This window comes from Schistocerca gregaria, chromosome 4, assembly GCF_023897955.1.
Source record: "Schistocerca gregaria isolate iqSchGreg1 chromosome 4, iqSchGreg1.2, whole genome shotgun sequence".
Lineage (NCBI taxonomy): Eukaryota > Metazoa > Arthropoda > Insecta > Orthoptera > Acrididae > Schistocerca > Schistocerca gregaria.
In genome coordinates, this window is record NC_064923.1 from 43,365,548 (window position 1) to 43,385,365 (window position 19,818).

Below are 19,818 nucleotides of genomic sequence, written 5' to 3' on the forward strand. Positions count from 1 at the left end.
GGATGAAGCAGCATTTGTCATCGATGGTGGATTTCTTCTCCACCAGGTTGTATCGAAGAATGGTGAAACATTCCACTTAATGCTAACCAAATACGCTGAATATTTAAAAAGACACTACAGCGGAAGTGCAACAAGTGTGGTGTTCGATGACTACTCAGAAGACCTGCCCCACCAAGAGCATAAAATATGCTGAGAACCTCCGCCGAAGCAAAAGACACACTACTCCTGGGTCATCTTTACCGAGTTAATGATGGTGACTATGACTCAGGAGCAATTCCTTTCCAATGACGGAAATAACGTATCATTAGCTTGCTTATTTCAAGGCTTGAAGATGAAGGCTTCCCAGTAAATCAAGCTAATGGAGACGCAGACCACCTAATTGTTGCCACAGTGCTAGGGGTATCACAGGAACATGAGAAGGTATTGGTTGTTGGTGAGGATACAGACTTTCTCATCATGCACAATGCCCTAGCAACACCATCATCAAATATATATTTCTTCAAACTTGGAAAAGGAAAGATCTTATCAAAAGTATTTGGTTCCAGCAGTTTCACACTGGCAAACAATATCAGAAGGCCACTCATATTTCTCCATGCCATAAATAGATGTGTGACAACTTCAGCACTCTTTGGTCAGGGTAAGAAAAAGGTGGTCAATCTACTGGTCAAAAATAAATGTCTTCTGGAAGATGTCAAACCTTTCTTAGAGCATGACACTCAACCTGTAGCTATTGTCGAAGCTGGCCTCTGATTTTTAACAACCTTCTATAGAGGTACAGCAGGAGACACTTTATACAAATTGCAATTCGACCTGTTTTCCAAAATGATTGTGAAAGCCAGATTCACCCTAGCATCCCAGATTCACCCTAGCATCCCAGATTCACCCTAGCATCCCTACCACCAATGTCAGAAGCAGCTCGCCAGCACTGCTTGAGGACCTACTTACAAGTACAAATGTGGATAGGACACCAGATGGATCTGCTCCTATGGGAACAGCAGGCTTCAGAATTTGGTCTTGGTCCCATTCGTACCTCCAAAGAACCAGCTCCACAGTCTCTTCTCTCAACAATTTCCTGCAATTGCAACAAGCGCTGAGCATGTAGTTGTGGGTGTCAGAAGGCTGGTATTAAGTGCTCATTAATTTGTGTCAACTGCAAGGGGAACTCATGCACTAACTCCCTCCAACCAGATGAAACTGACAAACCAGATTTTGACGAAGACCTGGACTATATATGTGGTGAAGAAAATTACTGACTTTGAGGAGCCGAGTGACAGGGCGTCGGACTCGGAAATCACAGACTTTGAGGAGCCGAGTGGTGCAATGACAGTCGAACATCGACGCATGTGAAATTTGTGTACACACCTACTTTTACCCTTTTCATCTCATACATTTAAGTAAAATTTTGTAATTACGAAATATAATAACCACTACTTAATTTCAAGGAGTGTCTCTCTCTTCCTGCCTCCTTCATATCAGTTGAATGGGTATCACTATATTACATCGAGGGTTAAGAATGGAGACCACGTATCTGACAAAAGACAAATTTTACAGGGGAGCTAAAAAATATAGCTTTTTAATAAAAATTTGTATTTCTTTGTTTTTTTTTTTATTTAAAGCATAATCATTTATTACTCTCAGGTTGTGCACTGTCCTTTTTGCATCATTTTGTTATAACATGTATTTTTTTTCACTTACAGGTTTTTTTGAGCCAGGACTTCTTCTGACATCTGTCACATACGAGGTCTCAGTTCTTAACCCTCGATATATGAAAAACATTTTTAATATTATTTTTCAAATTTTATAAAATTTTAATATTTTATTCTATTACTATATTAAATAAGTAGAAGACAATGGGTTGCTATAGTTCTGTATTTAAAAGAGTGTAAAGGGTGTAGATAAAAAGTACTGAAGAACTACATTTGAAATAGTCTTCACTGATGATGAGAAATGGTCCAACTTTACTGAGGAGCTGTACACAAATGGGTGGTCCAATAAATTCACTTCTGGTTTCATTGAATGTAGAATTGATCTCTCCATATCTTTTTTATGAATGTCATTATTCATAGATGGATCAGTTTCAAGGATATTACCAAAAAACAGAGGTTAAAACTAAAATTTTTCATCAAAATATAAAATTGGTCCAATTTTGAAGAGTACTAGTATGGAAATGGGTGGTCCAAAAAATATGCGAATGGTGTCATTCAATGCAGAATTTCATGCCCTACAATTTTTAATTCCACTATGTTTTTGATATTGTGAGTCATTTACCAGATATAATCACAAAACCGAAAAAATATCCTATTTTCAGGTACATTTTTGCCCCCTACCACTTTTCCACAACTCCACCGAGGGGGAAAACATAGGATAGTCATACTGGGACACAAACAAAGCCATTAAAAGAATAAAACCTTTTGCAGCAATTATTTCCAATTTGAATGGTAATTCTACTGGACTGTATTTGGTATTGCCCCTAAACTTTAACAGCTTTGCAGAGGATCTCTGAGTGTACTGGAATAGCACCTCAGCACAGCTCAAAACTGACATTGTGACAGGGTAGCGTAGTGATTAGAACATCTGTGTAGAGAGAAGGAGATGGGTTCAAATCCCGGCCCTGGTACAAATTTTCGATCATCGCTTCAATCTGTATGTACATGATGGATGTTTGAGACCTGCAAGTGTCTCTGGAACCATATAGCCTCATTTGATTAAAGTACCTGTGCCTGGATTTCAGGCAGGACCTTCTGTTCAGCTCAATGTCGAGGTGCTATTCCGATACAGTTAGAGAGCGTCTGCAATGTTGTTTGAATTTAGGGGGAATTCCATGTGGTCTGAGGTGTTAATGGGAATTTGGATTGAGGAGGGAGGCATGCTAGGATAGTCTGTGCAGTTATCCAAAGTCATTTTGAAACACACGAAGGAGAAATTCTTTACATTTTTTCTCAATAGCTTACCTCAGCTGATCTAGGCATTTGGCCGTCTGCTCCACATAAAGGATGTCATTAACTTGACTTAGTGTTGGATACAGTTGTAATAAGGAAGTTGATAGTTTTTCTGGTATATTTATGTTTGCTGGCATTTTCAAAACATTAACAGTGGCAGAGAAACTCTCGAACTCCACATTTTCGACCTGAAATTGAAACATTTAAATTAATATCTGCCACAAGACAAACATTCACAAATATAATGTTATTGTGGACTGAACTTAGAAAATCCTAAACATAAGAATCAGAAATACAAACAGTACTTAGAGAGCAAAGATGATCCTCATTTTTAAAAAAGTGGAAAGCTACGAATGTTAAAATTGAATACAATACAACAAATCATCCACGTACATGCATAAAATTAAATCTTTCTCCAGTTCAGCTACACAAAAGACCCAGAAACCTGTGACTGACACGTAAACACACTTTGTTCCAGAGGAGATAAAAGCATCATATACCTGTTGTTGTCAGCATAGCTTCACTCTAGGCATATCCTAACAATTCTCCTGCTTAGCAGTGAATCAGTATTTCTGGCACATTATCAATACTAGCCATGCCTTCCTCATCTACATTTATTTCGAATTTCTTTCTTCTGTCTCATTTGCCAACTTTATCCTAACATTGCTTACTATTCCCTAAACCAGCCAATTTATCAAGATTTGAGGTGTTCTGTACTGTTGTCACATATTTCTGTTAACATGTAATTTCTCACATTTGAAGGAATAAAGTAAAGTATCCGGACCACGCTGCAGCTACTACTGGGTCTAGGTGCTGACGAGTCCTCTCCATTTGGCTTTGTCCTCACGCCACTTTTCTTCCTTCACATGCTGCCAGGTCACACTTCCCCTTTCCACAGATATTCTCACTCCCGTTGTCCACTGTTTTCTTGGGTGCCCTCTACATCTTTTTCCATCCATCTTAATTCTTCCATAAGTTTGGGAAGTCCCTGCCTACGCATCCTTTTATCATGCTCGTACCATCTTAATCTCTTTTTTTTGATTTCTCCTCTCATATTTTCTTGTTTACGGTCCTTTTTAATATCTACATTCCTTACTCTGTCCATTCTTGTCTTACCCTAAACCACTTTGACGAATTTCATTTCCCCTGCTTGCACTCTGCTCCAGTCCCTCTCTGTGATTGTCCATGTTTCTCCTCCATAGGTGACAATAGGGAAGTAATAGCTCTTATACATAAGGAGTTTTGCTTTTTCTGAAACTTCCTTATTCCAAATAAGGTGTTTTATTGTTTGGTAGAAATTGCCTCCCTACTGAAACCTCCCATTAGTTTCATTGGTCATTCTTCAATCACTAGTGATTTCACACCCTAAATAAGCGAAACTGTCTACCAGGCTCCTCCATTCAATTTAATATTCCCGTTGATCCCTTTTTCGCTTCCAAATACCATTACTTCACTCTTATCTTTATTTATTTTTAATCCATGCCTTTTAATTATTCACTCCCTCTATCACAACATTAAAAAGTGCAGGGGACAGAATACTTCCTTGTTTAAGTCCTTGTCTTATTTCGAAGTATTAAGAGTTCTTCAATGGTATTCTAATTCTAAAATTGTGTCCTCTGTACACTGTCTTTATTACATTATTGTATCTATCTTCTATACCCATCTTCGTCATTTCTTCGCAGAGTCTTTCCCTGTTAACTGTTTCATATGCCTTTTATATGTATATAAAAACCATTATCCCCTTTTGTTATACTCCCAACTTTTCTCCATCAGTTGACAGATACAAAATATCAGGTTGATCGTGCTTCTTCCTTTCCGAAACCCGTGCTCCTTTTCTGATTTAGTAAAATTCTTTCAAAAATGTTGGCTGTATGACTCATAAGGGTTATTCCTCTGTAGTTTCTACAAAGTCTTTTATTGCCTTTCTTGAAGATGGGAACAATGTCTCCTCCAATTGTCAGGTTTGGTAATATTTCTCCACACACTTGACGGTACTCTATATAGCCACTGTATCTGCTGCTCTTAATATGTCCACAGATAACATCATCAGGTTCTGGGGCTTTCCCCCCGTTCACCTTCTTCACAGCTATTTCCATTTCTTCCCATGTAATTTGTCCTAATCCTGCTTACCAACTTCTCCCAATTTCTCCATTGTTTGTTGTTTCCTCATGTACCTGCTCCTCAGCATTTAACAGCTTCTTAAAATGTTCTCTCCAGAGATGTTTTATATCCCCTGGATCTTCAGTCACAGTACCATGCTCTGTTTCCATTGTTACTGGTACTTCAGAAGCCTTCCTTTTATTTTTCATCATTTTATAGAACATTTTCTTATTCTCTTCACATCCTCAAGTTCGTTTTGTAAACTCTTCCCATCCCATTTTCTTTGCTATTACCTCTATATATCTTTTATGGTCCTCATCATTTTTAGTTTTCCACCACTTTCTCCATGCTCCATTTTTTCTTCTAACTGCTTGAATTGTGGTATCATCCCACCAACTAGTCTGTCTTGCTTTTTCCTTTGCAGATGTTCTACCATATAGTTTCTGTGATGCTTCGACTAGTGTCTGTGAATAAACTCCATTCTTTTTCTACATCGCAGAAAACTTCTTTTGGAAATTTTGTGTGATTAATTCTCTATACTTCTCAGCACTTTCACTCTCCTTCACTTTCCAATCCTGTACCCTCATCATTTTCTTCTGTTTTCTATTTTTCACACTCTGATTCATTTTCCATTGTCCCACCAGTAACCTATGGTCTCCATCTGCACTCACACTTCACATTTGTTACTTTTGCCTCTACATTCTCTATCTACTAGAATATAATCAATTACACCCTTGGTTCTTCCATTCCTCTGACGCAAATCCAGGAGTCTTTTGCCATTTTCTTTTCTGCCTTCGTATCCAAAATACCCCAATGCTTGCTCAATGTTACGGAATGTTACAAGGAAATTACTGAACACACTGTTAAAAATACTGACGTTACTGAAATATTAGATCTACAACTGTTATTATTACTATTACTATTATTGCTGTTTTTATTATTATGTATTGGTTCACTCATTTCGCATCTCATTAACATAGTGGTAATGGTTTAAGCAATGAAAGACATGAAACTTCCTGGCAGATGAAAACTGTGTGCAGACCAGTGTTCAAACTCAGGACATTTGCCTTTTGCAGGAAAGTGTTCTACCAGCTGAGGTACCTCAGCACAATTCACGATCTGTCCTCACAGCTTTACTTCTGCCAGTAGCTCAACTGTTGCAGTCCAATGCACAGTTTTGATCTGCTAGGAATTTTAATATCAACACACACTCCACAGCAAAGTGAAAAATTCATTCTGGAAACAAAAGGCATACTATGATGATGTCCATTTTACTAGTCACATTTTATAATGAATTATTTCCAATAATCATCCTTCCCATTTACGATGTACGACTCTACCTGAACAGTGGGATGGTAAGATATACAGAAATGGCATATTTAACCCCCAGATTACCAGTACACGGCTCCTCAGATGCTATGCCAGCTGTTTCCCAGAATTTCCATGTGCCCTGGTAACGACCAGAATGGCACCTACTTCCCCAGCTTTTGCAAGCAAACAGCATACTGGATTACACTATCTGGGCATATGGGCATTCTATGGGCAAAAGAGAACTTGCCGAGCCAGAACAAATGCATCAAGCACAGTAACTTCACTTATAGACAGATGCTGAGCACACAATGGGTAATATCACAAAGTGAGCTACAGATTCTACATGCTCAGAGATATCTGAATATATCTATACAGGGAGTCCCAAGAGGAATGGTCAGGATGCAGGGATAAGACAGGAACACTAATTTGAAGCAAAAGGCTACATATGGACATATGCCCTATTCCACATAGCTTCTCAGAGAGAACATCTTTAAGGTGCATTTGTTTCTGGGTTAGTCAGATGCAGAGAGGAGTGAATGATCAGGCAGAATAACTTGCAGCATTTGGAAAATTCATTTGTTGAATGTCTTAAGGATGTTTCTTTGGCTACACGGAATGCAGTGTGCTTCCAGCATGATGGAGCCCTTCCACATTTTACTACAAATGTGAGAAAACATCAGAACCACACTTTCCCTAATCGCTGGATCTGTCATGGGAATACTTTACACCATTAGATTTTTGTTTAAACGGCTGCACGATGTTCGAGGTGTAGAAATTAAGGGTTAATATGCAAGTTGAATGGCTCAGTCGGATCACAGGGGTTAGTGCCCTCATTAGGGAACGCCCAGAAGAGTTAGGAAGCAACACAACCTTTTCTAACAAGAGTGTACAAATGCACTGCAGTTGATAATGAGATATTTGAACATTTATTGTTAACTGTACAATAGCTGTAATGTGACGTGCAGTAACGCTTAGAGATGAATGTCATAGAAATACATATTTTTCAAATGATACTTTGCAAAATACATGCTATTATTTTTACTAATTGTTGTACGTGAGTAAAGCGAATAATGTATTGAATAACACAAAAACAACTAACAATGTACAATATGTGTTCTATGTCAGTAACCATTCAGAATAGGGCATACGTCCATATGAAGCTTTCTGCTACAAATGATTGTTCTCGTCACATCCCTGAGTATCAACCATCTTACTGTGACATCCTGTTCAGCTTATTTTGCTCATTTGAAATTTAATAAAACACACTAATTATAAACATATGTAGTCTTTTATGTATCTCATTAAACATAAAATTATGCTGTGATTCTTCAGTAATGAGGATGATAGATGGTTGCAGCCCTGAATTTGTGTTAGCACTAGCCCAACCCCAGATGAAACTAGTTCGTGCTTTCTGCCAATCCCAAATCACATCAAGGGTCGTGCACAATTTGTGAAAATTAGTTGCACAGTGTGGAGAGTGACATTCGGTACATCGGTGATTCCGGAAGGCCGAGGAACCCACGTGCGTGATACAATAGGTGTCTGTGGCTGCTTCCAATGGGCGAGTAACCACTCATCTGCTTCAGCACATAGGTTACGTAGGGCGCTGGTCCTGCACACTCCTGAGGCCAGACTTACATGGTGATTTGTCAATGATCTTCAGATGAAGATGTCTTGCTGATCTGTACACTCACAGCCAGATTCTGGCTAGGAATGCACAACAGCCATAGAAAACTTGTGTGGATGTGTCTTGACTGTCCCTCAAAACCCGTATGAAAGGCAATCTAAGTATTCACTGCTTTTAGGGATCCCCAAGTTTCAAGCTATCTTTCAGGCTATCTTAACAGGGTAACATGACAGCGTGTCCCTCAACTGCCAGACAGGTATATTAAAAAAAATATTAGGAGGGGGATAAAAAACCACACACACACACACACACACACACACACACACACACAAAACCCACCCTACTATTTACAGAAAATCAAAAATCCATTTTCTGCATCCCATTCTTGCGGTCTCTAACTGTAAGTTGAAACTGGCAAATTGCTGTTGCAGAGGATGAACAAAAAGGCTGAAAAATCAGCAAAAAGTGAGAGCAGAGAGAGTACAAGGCTCCTACTACAAATCTGGGGGGTTTACTAGTGGCTATATAACAGTTCTCCCAACTGTCGGGGAATACAGTACTAGTTACAGGCTACCTAACTAATGGCTTAAGATTACTTTACAAGTGAGTTGAAGTGTTACATATTTGATGGATACTGTATAAATTAGAAAAAGTTTAGAAAAGGTTTGAAATTATAATCAAACTTTTTTGCTCAACACTAAGAGTTCTCACTACGAAATACTGCACAAATACATTCTGTATAATTTTGGCTCGATCTGAACAGGAGCCCTTTTTCTTTACACATCTCGATGTTAGTGAAATTGTATCTCCTGAACTAAGTTTCACACATCATCATAATTTTGCAGATACATTCAGTGGTATATGTTGTGTACAGTTGTCTTACTGCACTAAGCTATTAACGTAAGATTAAAACTCTTAATGAGTACACTATGATAGTATTTCACATTTTTAAATTCAGTCAATAATCACATGAAATATCGGAAACTAAATTTTCCTTGCCTCTGAATGCCGTTAGGTATGAAACCTATAACTGGTCTGGGCTTCAGGATAGCTGAGGGGCCAGGTTGACAATAGTTAATAGTGGCCTGAACTTGCACAGATGGTGGCTAAGACGCTGCCTCATTTCTTAAGTACAGTTCCAGTGATGGCTGTTCATTGATTTAAGAATCTTTCCTAAATAACTAGTCAAGGCAAAGCTTCTGCAAATACTGAGGCATGCTCAGTCCTTTCTCAGTTTTGAGGAGGGGAAACATAACTGAATTTGGAAACAGTTGTACCTGCCATATCAAACTAAAACTTTCTAGAAGGATTTACTTCAATTTCATTTGCAAATATAGCATCGCACAGAACTGAAAACGATTCTGATTGGGTGCATTATCATGTGCCTCATACAGAAATGAATCCAGAAGTTACATGGAAAAGAGACAATCACATAACAGAACTGTTGGATCTGAAGTCTGGCCAATCCTCCTACACACACACGCGCAGCAGAAGCAGGATGTCTTAACCCAGATGACCATGTCATAACAAATTACTCTGCTACTGTCTGGGTTATGTCCACAGGTACTGTTAGGAAACTCCCTGCACGCGCTATAGGTGGCCAACTCGTGTACCAGAAACTTCCTGTTGTGCACCAAGAGGAGTAGTCAATAGAGCCCGAGAATACTGACACCACTTTTTGTTCCATCTGGTTGAACAATGAGCTGGGACCCTCAGATATCAAATTAATTCATTTTTCCCATTGTCGGTCAGTATTTAAACTGCCATGGAGCAGCATGCCACATTCGGACTGCACAGAACCATTCACTATTCCACTAAGGAACAGCTGCCTCTAAAGATGGATAAATCAGTGGGTGGGCAGAACATGGTTATGAAGTGGTCAACCCAGAACTAAGCTGTCTAGTGTTCTTAAACAGCTAGTTGTACGGTTTCCACTTTGCTCTGCCGGTCAGCCATCTTTAGCCCTCATTTCAGTAACTGCTCCATCTGGCAGACACATCCAGAAAGGAACAGCAAAGAACTGCTACAAGATGATTTTGTAAGTACTGCGACCAATTATTCCTGATGAGACATTACATAGTGGTGTGTTCTGACCTGCCATGCAAGATGGTGGGAGCCATTAGTTTCTAAACACACCCAGTCACAGTCATTCCTGTACTGCCGGAGAGTCAGGACACCCATTCCAGTGAACCCTATTTTGAGCTTACATAACACAGTGTCTCAGATCGTACTGTGGAGTGACACTACAGTAACAAATTTTGAGTTAAACTTGGAAGTTCGCCTCCAAAACTTCTCCTTTAATTCAATAGTCCTTTAGCAGTAATAGTTCGTCCAAGTCATATGTTCTCCAATGACATGTGGGGCATAGCTACCGTCGTATCACATGTATCAATGATACACGCCCCCAGGCTATAGTGGGCCCAACATGTGTTAGCAAAAATTCATAAAATGTTTTCCACAACCTCACTAATGGTGAATGCTTAAGTGTTAGCCCGTACCCAAAATGTATAATTAACCAGGTGTCCAAATGTTGCCAATATTGAACGTCTAAGATTTCCCGTGCAATTGAATGAGAACAATCCATACGCATTAATTTACTTGAAGGAGTAAATTAATAATACTTTATCACAACTTGTTGGTAATAACAAAATATTTGCAGTTCTTTTAATTTTTAAATAACTTCTGACAGATTTCTTTCAAAGCATTTGAAACAGTCAATAAAATTGGGGTCAGTTATATATTTTGAGTAGTCATGCAATTCCCTCGTGCTAACATGAAATTTTTATGCTTGCTATGTTCAATTTTAACATTATTTCATAACTGTTTATGAATGCAACTCTTACTTACCGTAAACTTAAGTGGATAAACTATATATATAAACCAGGAAATATGATACTGGTAACTCATTCTCACTGTATTTCATAAACATTTAGAACAGAAACATATGATATGGAACACAAATTAAAGTATCGTATCTCAAAACAGTCATATGACTATCTGCTTAAATTTGTTTGCCTCTTTAAAGCCAAATGTAAACCAATACATTTACTATGCTGTCATATTATCTGCACAAGGAATGTACATTTGATGGGCTTGAGAGTATATTACAAAGTGTAAGCGTTCTGTACAGTTTAAATGAGTGCCTTCAACATGAGATACAAAATCACAGCTTGTTCTGCTTGTATTATACAGTGCTCTACAAGACTATTATGTAATGCCAGTTGCACATGCACAATCTAAGGTGTGTTCGCAACTCTGATGCAAAGTTTCACGGAGTCCAGAGGAGTAGCAATGTAATATAGCGCAGTACATTTAGTGCCATGTATTTCAGGTTACTGTATGTATATCATATTGAACAGCAGTCAACGAAAAACAAAACAACAAATCTGCAAGGTGTCACAAGTTAGGGTGTTCCCATCCCCTTGTACTCTTACACGGCAGTTGCTAAGTACCATCTCCACCACAGCAGTCATGTGGTATGGCATGACGTGTGTGTGTGTGTGTGTGTGTGTGTGTGTGTGTGTGTGTGTTTGGTGTGGTGTGGTGGGGGGAGGGGGGCAGGTGGCAACAATTAAGCCTATTTATCTCACTCCGTCCACAGCACAGTTGTTCCTCCGCCTTCTGCTGCACCTCGCACCCCCTGCATTGCAGCGACCTTAAGAATATTGTCCACTTTGAAATTGCATAACATCACGATGAAACAATTTGGATTCGTCAGACCTAGTATAAAGATTAATCAAAAAATGAAAGATTTGTTTAATTAACATTTTCAATTCTACACTTTTCAATAATTTCCAAAAATTCTCAATATTAATTTTACTTCATTATATTTTTAGATTCACCTGGAACACATTGTCTGCCAGAGATTTGGTAAATAGAAGACATCCATACCAAAGATTTTAATAAGTCTCAGGAATTTCATAACGTATCTTGAAATTTTGGTGAAAGCCTTACTGAAAGTGAACAAAAAAAATAATTTTTAAATTGGTCCCATTAAAACCACAAGGGCTGTTTCCAAAGTATCCAGAAACAAAGCAATGTTTTTCTACATCTACATATCTACATATATACTCCACTAGCCACCAAGTAGAGGTGTAGGGCACAATTTGTGCGAAAGTCATATTTCTCCCCCTCTGTTCCACTCGCGGATCGCACAAGGGAAAAATTACTGTCTGAACGCCTCAGTACGAGCTCTGATTTCCCATATCTTTGAATGGTGATCATTGCGCCATTTGAAAGTTGGCGGTAATAATATATAAGCTATATCCTCAGCGAAGATCGGATTTTGGAATTTACTCAGCAGCCCCTTCTGTTTAGCATCTCATCTATCTGCAAGTGTATCCCACTTCAAACTTTCTATGAGATTTGTAATGCTCTCACGATGGCTAAATGTACCAGTCACGAATCTTGCCACTCTTCTTTGGACCTTCTCAATCTCTTGAATCAAACCCAACTGGTAAGGGTCCCACACAGACGAACAATACTCCAAGACTGGACAAACTAATGTAGTGTGAGCTATTTCCTTTGTTGAAGGACTGCATCGCTTCAGGATTCTACCAATAAACCGCAATCTAGAGCTCGCCTTGCCTGTTACTTGAGTAATCTGATCATTCCATTTGGGATCATTTCGTATTGTCATACCCAGATACATGGCGGATGTTACCGCTTTCAAAGACTGGGCATTTATTTTGTACTCTTACATTAATGGGGATTTTCACCTTGTTATACGCAGTAGATTACATTTACTAATATTGAGAGATGACTGCCAATCATTACACCACACATTTATTTTCTGCAAATCATCATTGATTTGTTCACAATTTTCACGTGATACTACTTTCCTGCAGACTACAGCATCATCGGCAAACTGAGGGGACGTTCTTGACGTTCTTTCCATACAAGCGATGCAATGGTGCTGCGATTTGTGCAGCATTCGGTATGAACCGAATATAATAGTTTGTTTTTCCTAAGACTGACTGCAATTCTGTGACATTGCAAGGAATTGGCAGATCACGTGTGACTGAAGAAAATGTACACCTTGACTGTTTATAACATGACCAAGATAATGCAACTCAGGTTTTAAAAAATTTACACTTGTCCAGTCTACACTTTAGTTCCGTATCAGATAAAACACAAAGCAAAGCACAGAAATTTGCAATGCGTTTGTCAGGTTTACAACCTGCTACAACAATACTGCCCAAATTGTTTGAACAGTTTGGTACTTCAGCAGTCGGCTGTTCCAAATACTGTTGGAAAATGGTGGGTATGGAAGCACTGCCAAAATGGAAACACAAATATTTAAACAAGCCCAAATGAGTGTTCACAATACACACGTTTTGAGATTCTTAATCTAGTGGTATTTGAAGATATGCATCACGCAAACAATTTTTTGAAAAGTAGCGAGCAGTGCCTAATCTGTCCATGAGATCCTCTGGGTGTGGCAATGGAGAAGTATCATTCACAGTTTGTGGGTTGACTGTAGACTTAAGGTGAACACAGAGGCGAATGCGACCCGAAGGTCTGGGGAGCAAAAGCAGTGTACTTGCCCACTGACTAGCCTGTATGGGCGCTATAGCTCTGCTCTCTTGCAATTCCCTAAGTTTGCCAGCTACTTTGTCCCGTAATGCAATGGGAAGAGTTCTAGCCTGGCAAAATTTCAGCTGAACATTGTCTTTCATAGTAATATGTGCAACAAAACTGCAGACAATGACAACATATTGTCCTGAATTTTAAAACCAAACAAATCAAACGAATCAAGGCCAAACATTTTCTCACAAGCACATCATTGTAGCGCTGTAAAAGTCACAGTTGACATATGCAAGCGATACACGGCAGGCAATGTACATTTTCCAAGAATGGGAATGTCTTGTTCAGTATAGGCCATCAGGTGCGTGCTAGTTTTAGACAGGCATGGGGAGCCTTAACAGTTCATATTTGTTACAATTTAACAATGTAACAGGGGCACCCATGTCGAACTGAAATTTCACGTTTTCCACCAATATGCAAATGAACAGAAAGTTTGTTGGACTGCCATAGCACTGAAGAAACTGTGCACTCGGTAGTTGTGCTAGTTTTGCTAATGCCTGCAGCAAGCTTTGAATGCCTGGCATTGATAATATGGGCCTTGTGGCTAGATTTTTTTGAGTAGGCGGAATTTTTATGTTTGTTCTACTGCAAACATATGGGTTGTATGTGACCTTTCTTGCCACAAGCGGAATAGTGTGCTTGTTTGGATGGGCAGTCTTGGTGTTTGTGCCATGAATAGCACCAGGGGCACGACTTAATTTTGCTTGCCTCTTCAGAGAACTGTTTACACAGTGTGCGGAACTGTGTACACGGCATGACGCGAGCATGCTGTTGCTGCCTACTGGGCAGTTGTAAGCAAGGGACAACTCGACCCGACAAACTGGTGGCTGCTCGAATTTATTGGCCGACACGGCATATGAATCGCACTGATATAGTATTTGCACTACATGTTGGAATAATGGATCGGATGTTTCAAAATCTGTTCTGTAAGTTCAACATCAGTTACTGAGTACACAATCGCATCTTGCAACATCACATCTGAATCAAAAGCACCGCAAGCACATTTGAATTTGCATTTCCTTGTCACGCCCTCAAATCTGTGACCCACTCATGATAAGTTTGGTCTGACCTTATCTTGCAATTAAAGAATTGGAACCTACCTGCTAGCACATGCACTTGGTGGTCATAATAGTTAGCGGATCTACAGCCTTCTCATAGGAAAGTTCACTTGGGGTGGCGTTAGGGAACAATTTCTGAATGAGGCGAAACATTGCACTTCCTACCGTTGACAAAAAGTAATGTAGTGTCACAGTATCTAGTACAGTGTGAGCAATTATGTGGGCTTCAAACGGTTGCAGCCACTTGGGCCACTCCTCATATTTTTCAGTGAACTGGCGAAATAGCAATATGGCACTCGGACCTATAGGTGTTGTATTTTGCACTGTATTGGTGGTTTGAGTCATCAGGTGGTGCTGTACTGTGTTTTGCAGCAAGGCAATTTGCTGGGTCCAAAACTGAAACATCTGTGTTAGCTTTGATGTATCTATAGCTTACAGTTGAGGTGCTGAGCAGTAGGGGGGGGGGGGGGGGGAGGTGGATTGCTCATATTGGAAGAAACAAATACAATAAACAGACAAGGAGGGCAATAAAAAAAATAATAAAAAGATAAAAGAGAGAGAGAGAGAGAGAGAGAGAGAGAGAGAGAGAGAGAGAGAGAGAGAGAGAGAGAGAGAGAGAACACAAGCAACAAAAATTTCTGCAGTGCCTACCTGAGAACATTAAATAGCAAAACACTACAAGAGATACTATTAAAACACACCCCTGCAGAGAAAAGACGAAGTAGAATTAAGGTGACAGCAAAACAGAAAAGAAAATCTGTGGCAGCCAAGCACTGGGTTCTTCTTAATACTCGTCGCCAAATGTTAAATGCTGCCTAATTGTCGAATATGGGGTGTCTGGATAGCCTGCTTTCTCGGATCGCTAGACAACATTCAAACAAATAATCTTAAAGAGTTTTATTGTGAAATAAACAATGACAATACTTAACTTTGACAATAACACAGAAGTGTCACAAGCAAAGGGTGCAAGCAAGTAAGAAATCTCTTCAGTATATACAATTCCCAATACAAGTGAAGTAATACAGTTGATTCTTCTATTCAGGTTACTAGCCGTGAAGCTTCTGTAGAACTGGGCCGCGGCCAGTTGTGCGCGGCGCTTATGTCCTCTTTGCATAGAGGCCACTGCTGTCGCGCTGTTGTCCTGGAGAGGGGACAGTCAGTGTGCAGTTGGCTGACGTCTTCTTTACAGATCTCTCTGTTCTCTCCTTCCCGACTGGCGTGCTGGCGCTTGAGTTTACGCTGTAACACACTACATTCTCTTGCACACTCTTTGTATCAGACAAATTTTCAAGTTGCACATTCGTGATATACGAGGGCTATCCACAAAGTACATTACATTTTGGAATTAAAAATAAATAAAGTACTAGATTTTTTTTTATTATATACAGATGAAAGCCACACTTAAATACTACTTTTCTACATAATTGCCATTTAAATTAAGGCACTTATCGTAGCGACGGATGAGCTTGGAAATTCCTTCAGCGTAAAATTCGGCCGCCTGCACCTTCAACCACATGGTTACCTCTTCTTCAAGCTGTGCGTCATCGTCAAAACGCTGTATTGCCAACCACTTCTTCATTGCTGGGAATAAGTGGAAGTCGCTTGGTGCCAGGTCGGGTCTGTACGGCAGATGAGGAAACAACTCCCACTTAAAAGATTCGAGAACTTCACGAGTGGCATTTGCCGTGTGGGCCTGAGCATTGTCGTGAATCAGAAAGATCTTTGAGCCCAACTTTCCCCTGCACTTGTTTTGTATTGCTCTTCTGAGGTTGTGCAGAGTTTGACAATACCTTTGAGAGTTTATTGTAGTGCGTCTTTCTAGGAAATCCACAAAAATCGTATTTCTACTGGGTTACTGATTAACCAAGGCGCAGGCGGCCGAATTTTACGCCGAAGGAATTTCTAAGCTCATCCATCACTATGATAAGTGCCTTAATTTAAATGGCAACTATGTAAAAAGTAGTATTTAAGTGTGGCTTTCATATGTATCTAATAAAAAAATATTCATATTTATTTTTAATTCCAAAACGTAATGTACTTTGTGGACAGCCCTCGTACACAGGCTTGAATGTTTCCTTGTATCCACTCAAGATGCTACGAGTTTGAAGACAACCAACACTGCTGTTGTTCCCTGCTGCAAACAATGCAGTAATGAAGACGTTCAGTCAGAAAACTCTACAACTATTCTTCAGGCTCGCAAGAAGTATCACTGGAAATTTTTACATCAGATTTATTACAGCCAGTCATATGAGCAAATTTCCCAGCGTATTTCAGTTTGCTACCTGATATTACGAATGGTTGTTTAATTGACCACACTTCAGGCAGCATCACTAAAGGCACCCAGGTATCTCAACTTACAAGAGAGGTAACAAGAGAGGTACAAGCATCATCAGCTAAGACCTTCTCAATTTACTTGCCACATCAACTTTGGATAAAGTCTCATGCTTTCGATTATTGCCTCTATCATACTCACCAGAGTATTTCTGCCTCTGACAACGATGAAATCAATCCAGAATGAGATTTTCACTCTGCAGTGGAGTGTGCGCTGATATGAAACTTCCTGGCAGATTAAAACTGCATGCCGACCGAGACTCGAACTCGGGACCTTTGCCTTTCGCGGGCAAGTGCTCTCCATCTGAGCTACCGAAGCACGACTCACGCCCGGTACTCACAGCTTCTCTTCTGCCAGTATCTCGTCTCCTACCTTCCAAACTTTACAGAAGTTCTCCTGCGAACCGTGCAGTACCCTGGTAGAGCACTTGCCTGCGAAAGGCAAAGGTCCCGAATTCGAGTCTCGGTCGGGCACACAGTTTTAATCTGCCAGGAAGTTTTATATCAGCACACACCGCTGCAGAGTGAAAATCTCATTCTGGTAACATCCCCCAGGCTGTGGCTAAGCCATGTCTCCGCAGTATCCTTTCTTTCAGGAGTGCTGGTTCTGCAAGGTTCGCAGGAGAGCTTCTGTAAAGTTTGGAAGGTAGGAGACGAGATACTGGCAGAAGTGAAGCTGTGAGTACCGGGCATGAGTTCGTGCTTCGGTAGCTCACATGGTAGAGCACTTGCCCACGAAAGGCAAAGGTCCCGAGTTCGAGTCTCGGTTGGGCACACAGTTTTTATCTGCCAGGAAATTTCAATGAAAGCAATAATCGAAAGCATGGGATTTTATCCAAAGATGATGCAGCAAGTAAACCATGAACTTTGTATCCAAGGACTACATCACAGAAGACTACATAGCCATCAGGAAAAAAACATTTTTACTCCACTGTTTCAATAGTTTTCAACAGACGTTATGCTACACAGTGAGAAGAAAGCTTTGAAACAGAACACGAGAAATATGATCAAAACTAGCCCAAGCCTACCAGTATCTGCATGCCTGCAGAAGCTACTACACTAATGCCTGGCAATAGTCAAACAGAAGTTTGGCAAGTGAAGCACAATTCAACCTCCTTTCATCATTCCCATTACATTTGGACCCAAGAAAGATAAAACATGGAGTTCAAATGATGACTTTTGGGCACTAAATGCAAGGACAATTGCCAGATAATTACTCGGTTCCCAAGACTGCCCTAACTACCCCTTTCTGAAAATGATTACGTGCATTTTGGGCTCAAAAATGCAGCACAGAGGTGACAATGATTCACTGATTAAATTTTGCATTTCTGTTTTGCTTACACTGAGTAAGCACTGCTTCTTTTTTTTTCCCCTCTCCAAAACAACAAGTGAATATGCAAAGCATTTGTGAAACATTTTCCAGTGCCTCAATAACAGTAACTGTGTGCTAAGTCAAAAGCAAGTTGTTTTTTTGGGATGCTGTAACTAAGTAGTTACAGCATCAGTAATTTCTCCATTACTGGAAAAGATGCAGATTACACACCAAGTGGTACTTCCTGCTACATGCCGAGAATTATGAGATTCTTTGGAAATTAAATTTTTACCGTGACAGTGACCAGGATCAGGTCATGGTTGCCCCAGAAAACTGAGTGCACAGTGCAAAAAAACTTTTATATATAATAGGGAGCATATGATGGAGAGCTACTGGCAGTTTTACAACCATAATTGGAAGTTAAGGATTTCACTACATTTACTGACTATTAGCACCAACAATTGTTTTTAAGCAGTACAGTGAGCACAATGCTCAGAGATATAACAACAAATAGAATTTATTGCAAAATTCAAGACTGGTACACAGCACATACCAGGGGCAGAGTGTCACTGCTAATAACATGACATTGCCTGCAGCCCCTCTCCTGCACTCATAACTATATTTTTTGGACCACAGACAACTGGAAAACTGTGGCTTGCTCAGATGCATCCTGACTTAAATTGGTAAGAGCTGACAGTAGGGATTGAATGTGGCACAGATCTCTTGAAGCCATGAACCCTAGTTGTAAAAAAGAGAATGTGTAACCTTGTAGTGGCTCCTGAATCGTGTGGACTGTATTTCCATGAAAGGTCTTTAGTCCAACTGAACCACTCATTGATTCAAAATGCTTTTGTCCAGCTACCTGGAGACCATTTGCAACTATTTGTGGATTTCATGATACCAAACAATTATGGAATTTTTATGGATGACAATGCATCATGTCACCGTGGGCCATAGTTGTTCATGGCATTCTGAGCAATTCGAGCAAATAATCTGCCCTCCCAGATTAACAGACATGAATCCCATCGAGCACTTATGGAACATGGTCACTTGCACAAAATCCAACCCTGGCAACACTTTTGCAGTTGTGGACAATGGTAATAGAGGCAGCATGGATCAATATTTCTACAGGGGACTTCCAACAACTTGCTGAAGCCATGCCACACGAAGCTGCAGCATTACACCAGACAAAAGGAGTTCCGACATAATATTAGGAGGTGTTACATAGCAACCCTGTATCAGGCAGCTTGCTGCAAAATTTCATAATTGTGAGACCTCGTTCACTTTGCGTTCCTTGCGAGACTGGCAACAAGTGCAACACAAAATGACAACGATTCATCACTTTAGCAGGTCAGGCGGAAAGCAGAACATAAGCACATTGCGCGAACTGGGTAGCTAGCATCAGCAGGAGCTTAGTAAAGCACTACAGTTGAGAAGTAGTACGGAACATTGTTGGATGAAGTAAGAGGCCACACCATTAACGCAAGAAGACATACTGAATATTGTTACGGACCAATCTATTGGTATAACAAAAGTGTTAAGCAAATAGGGCGC

At 40.0% G+C, this 19,818-nt stretch overlaps 1 protein-coding gene across 5 annotated transcripts in view; it reads right to left on the reverse strand.

The window, feature by feature from the left end:
• The window catches only part of LOC126365842 (protein nessun dorma-like), a 201,666-nt gene that overhangs the window by 126,543 nt on the left and 55,305 nt on the right, over positions 1–19,818 (reverse strand). For all 5 annotated transcript variants that reach the window (XM_050008477.1, XM_050008480.1, XM_050008481.1 and 2 more), the window contains one exon: positions 2,952–3,127. In XM_050008477.1, coding sequence (XP_049864434.1) covers positions 2,952–3,127 — 176 coding nt within the window. The remainder of the gene's footprint in view (positions 1–2,951; positions 3,128–19,818) is intronic.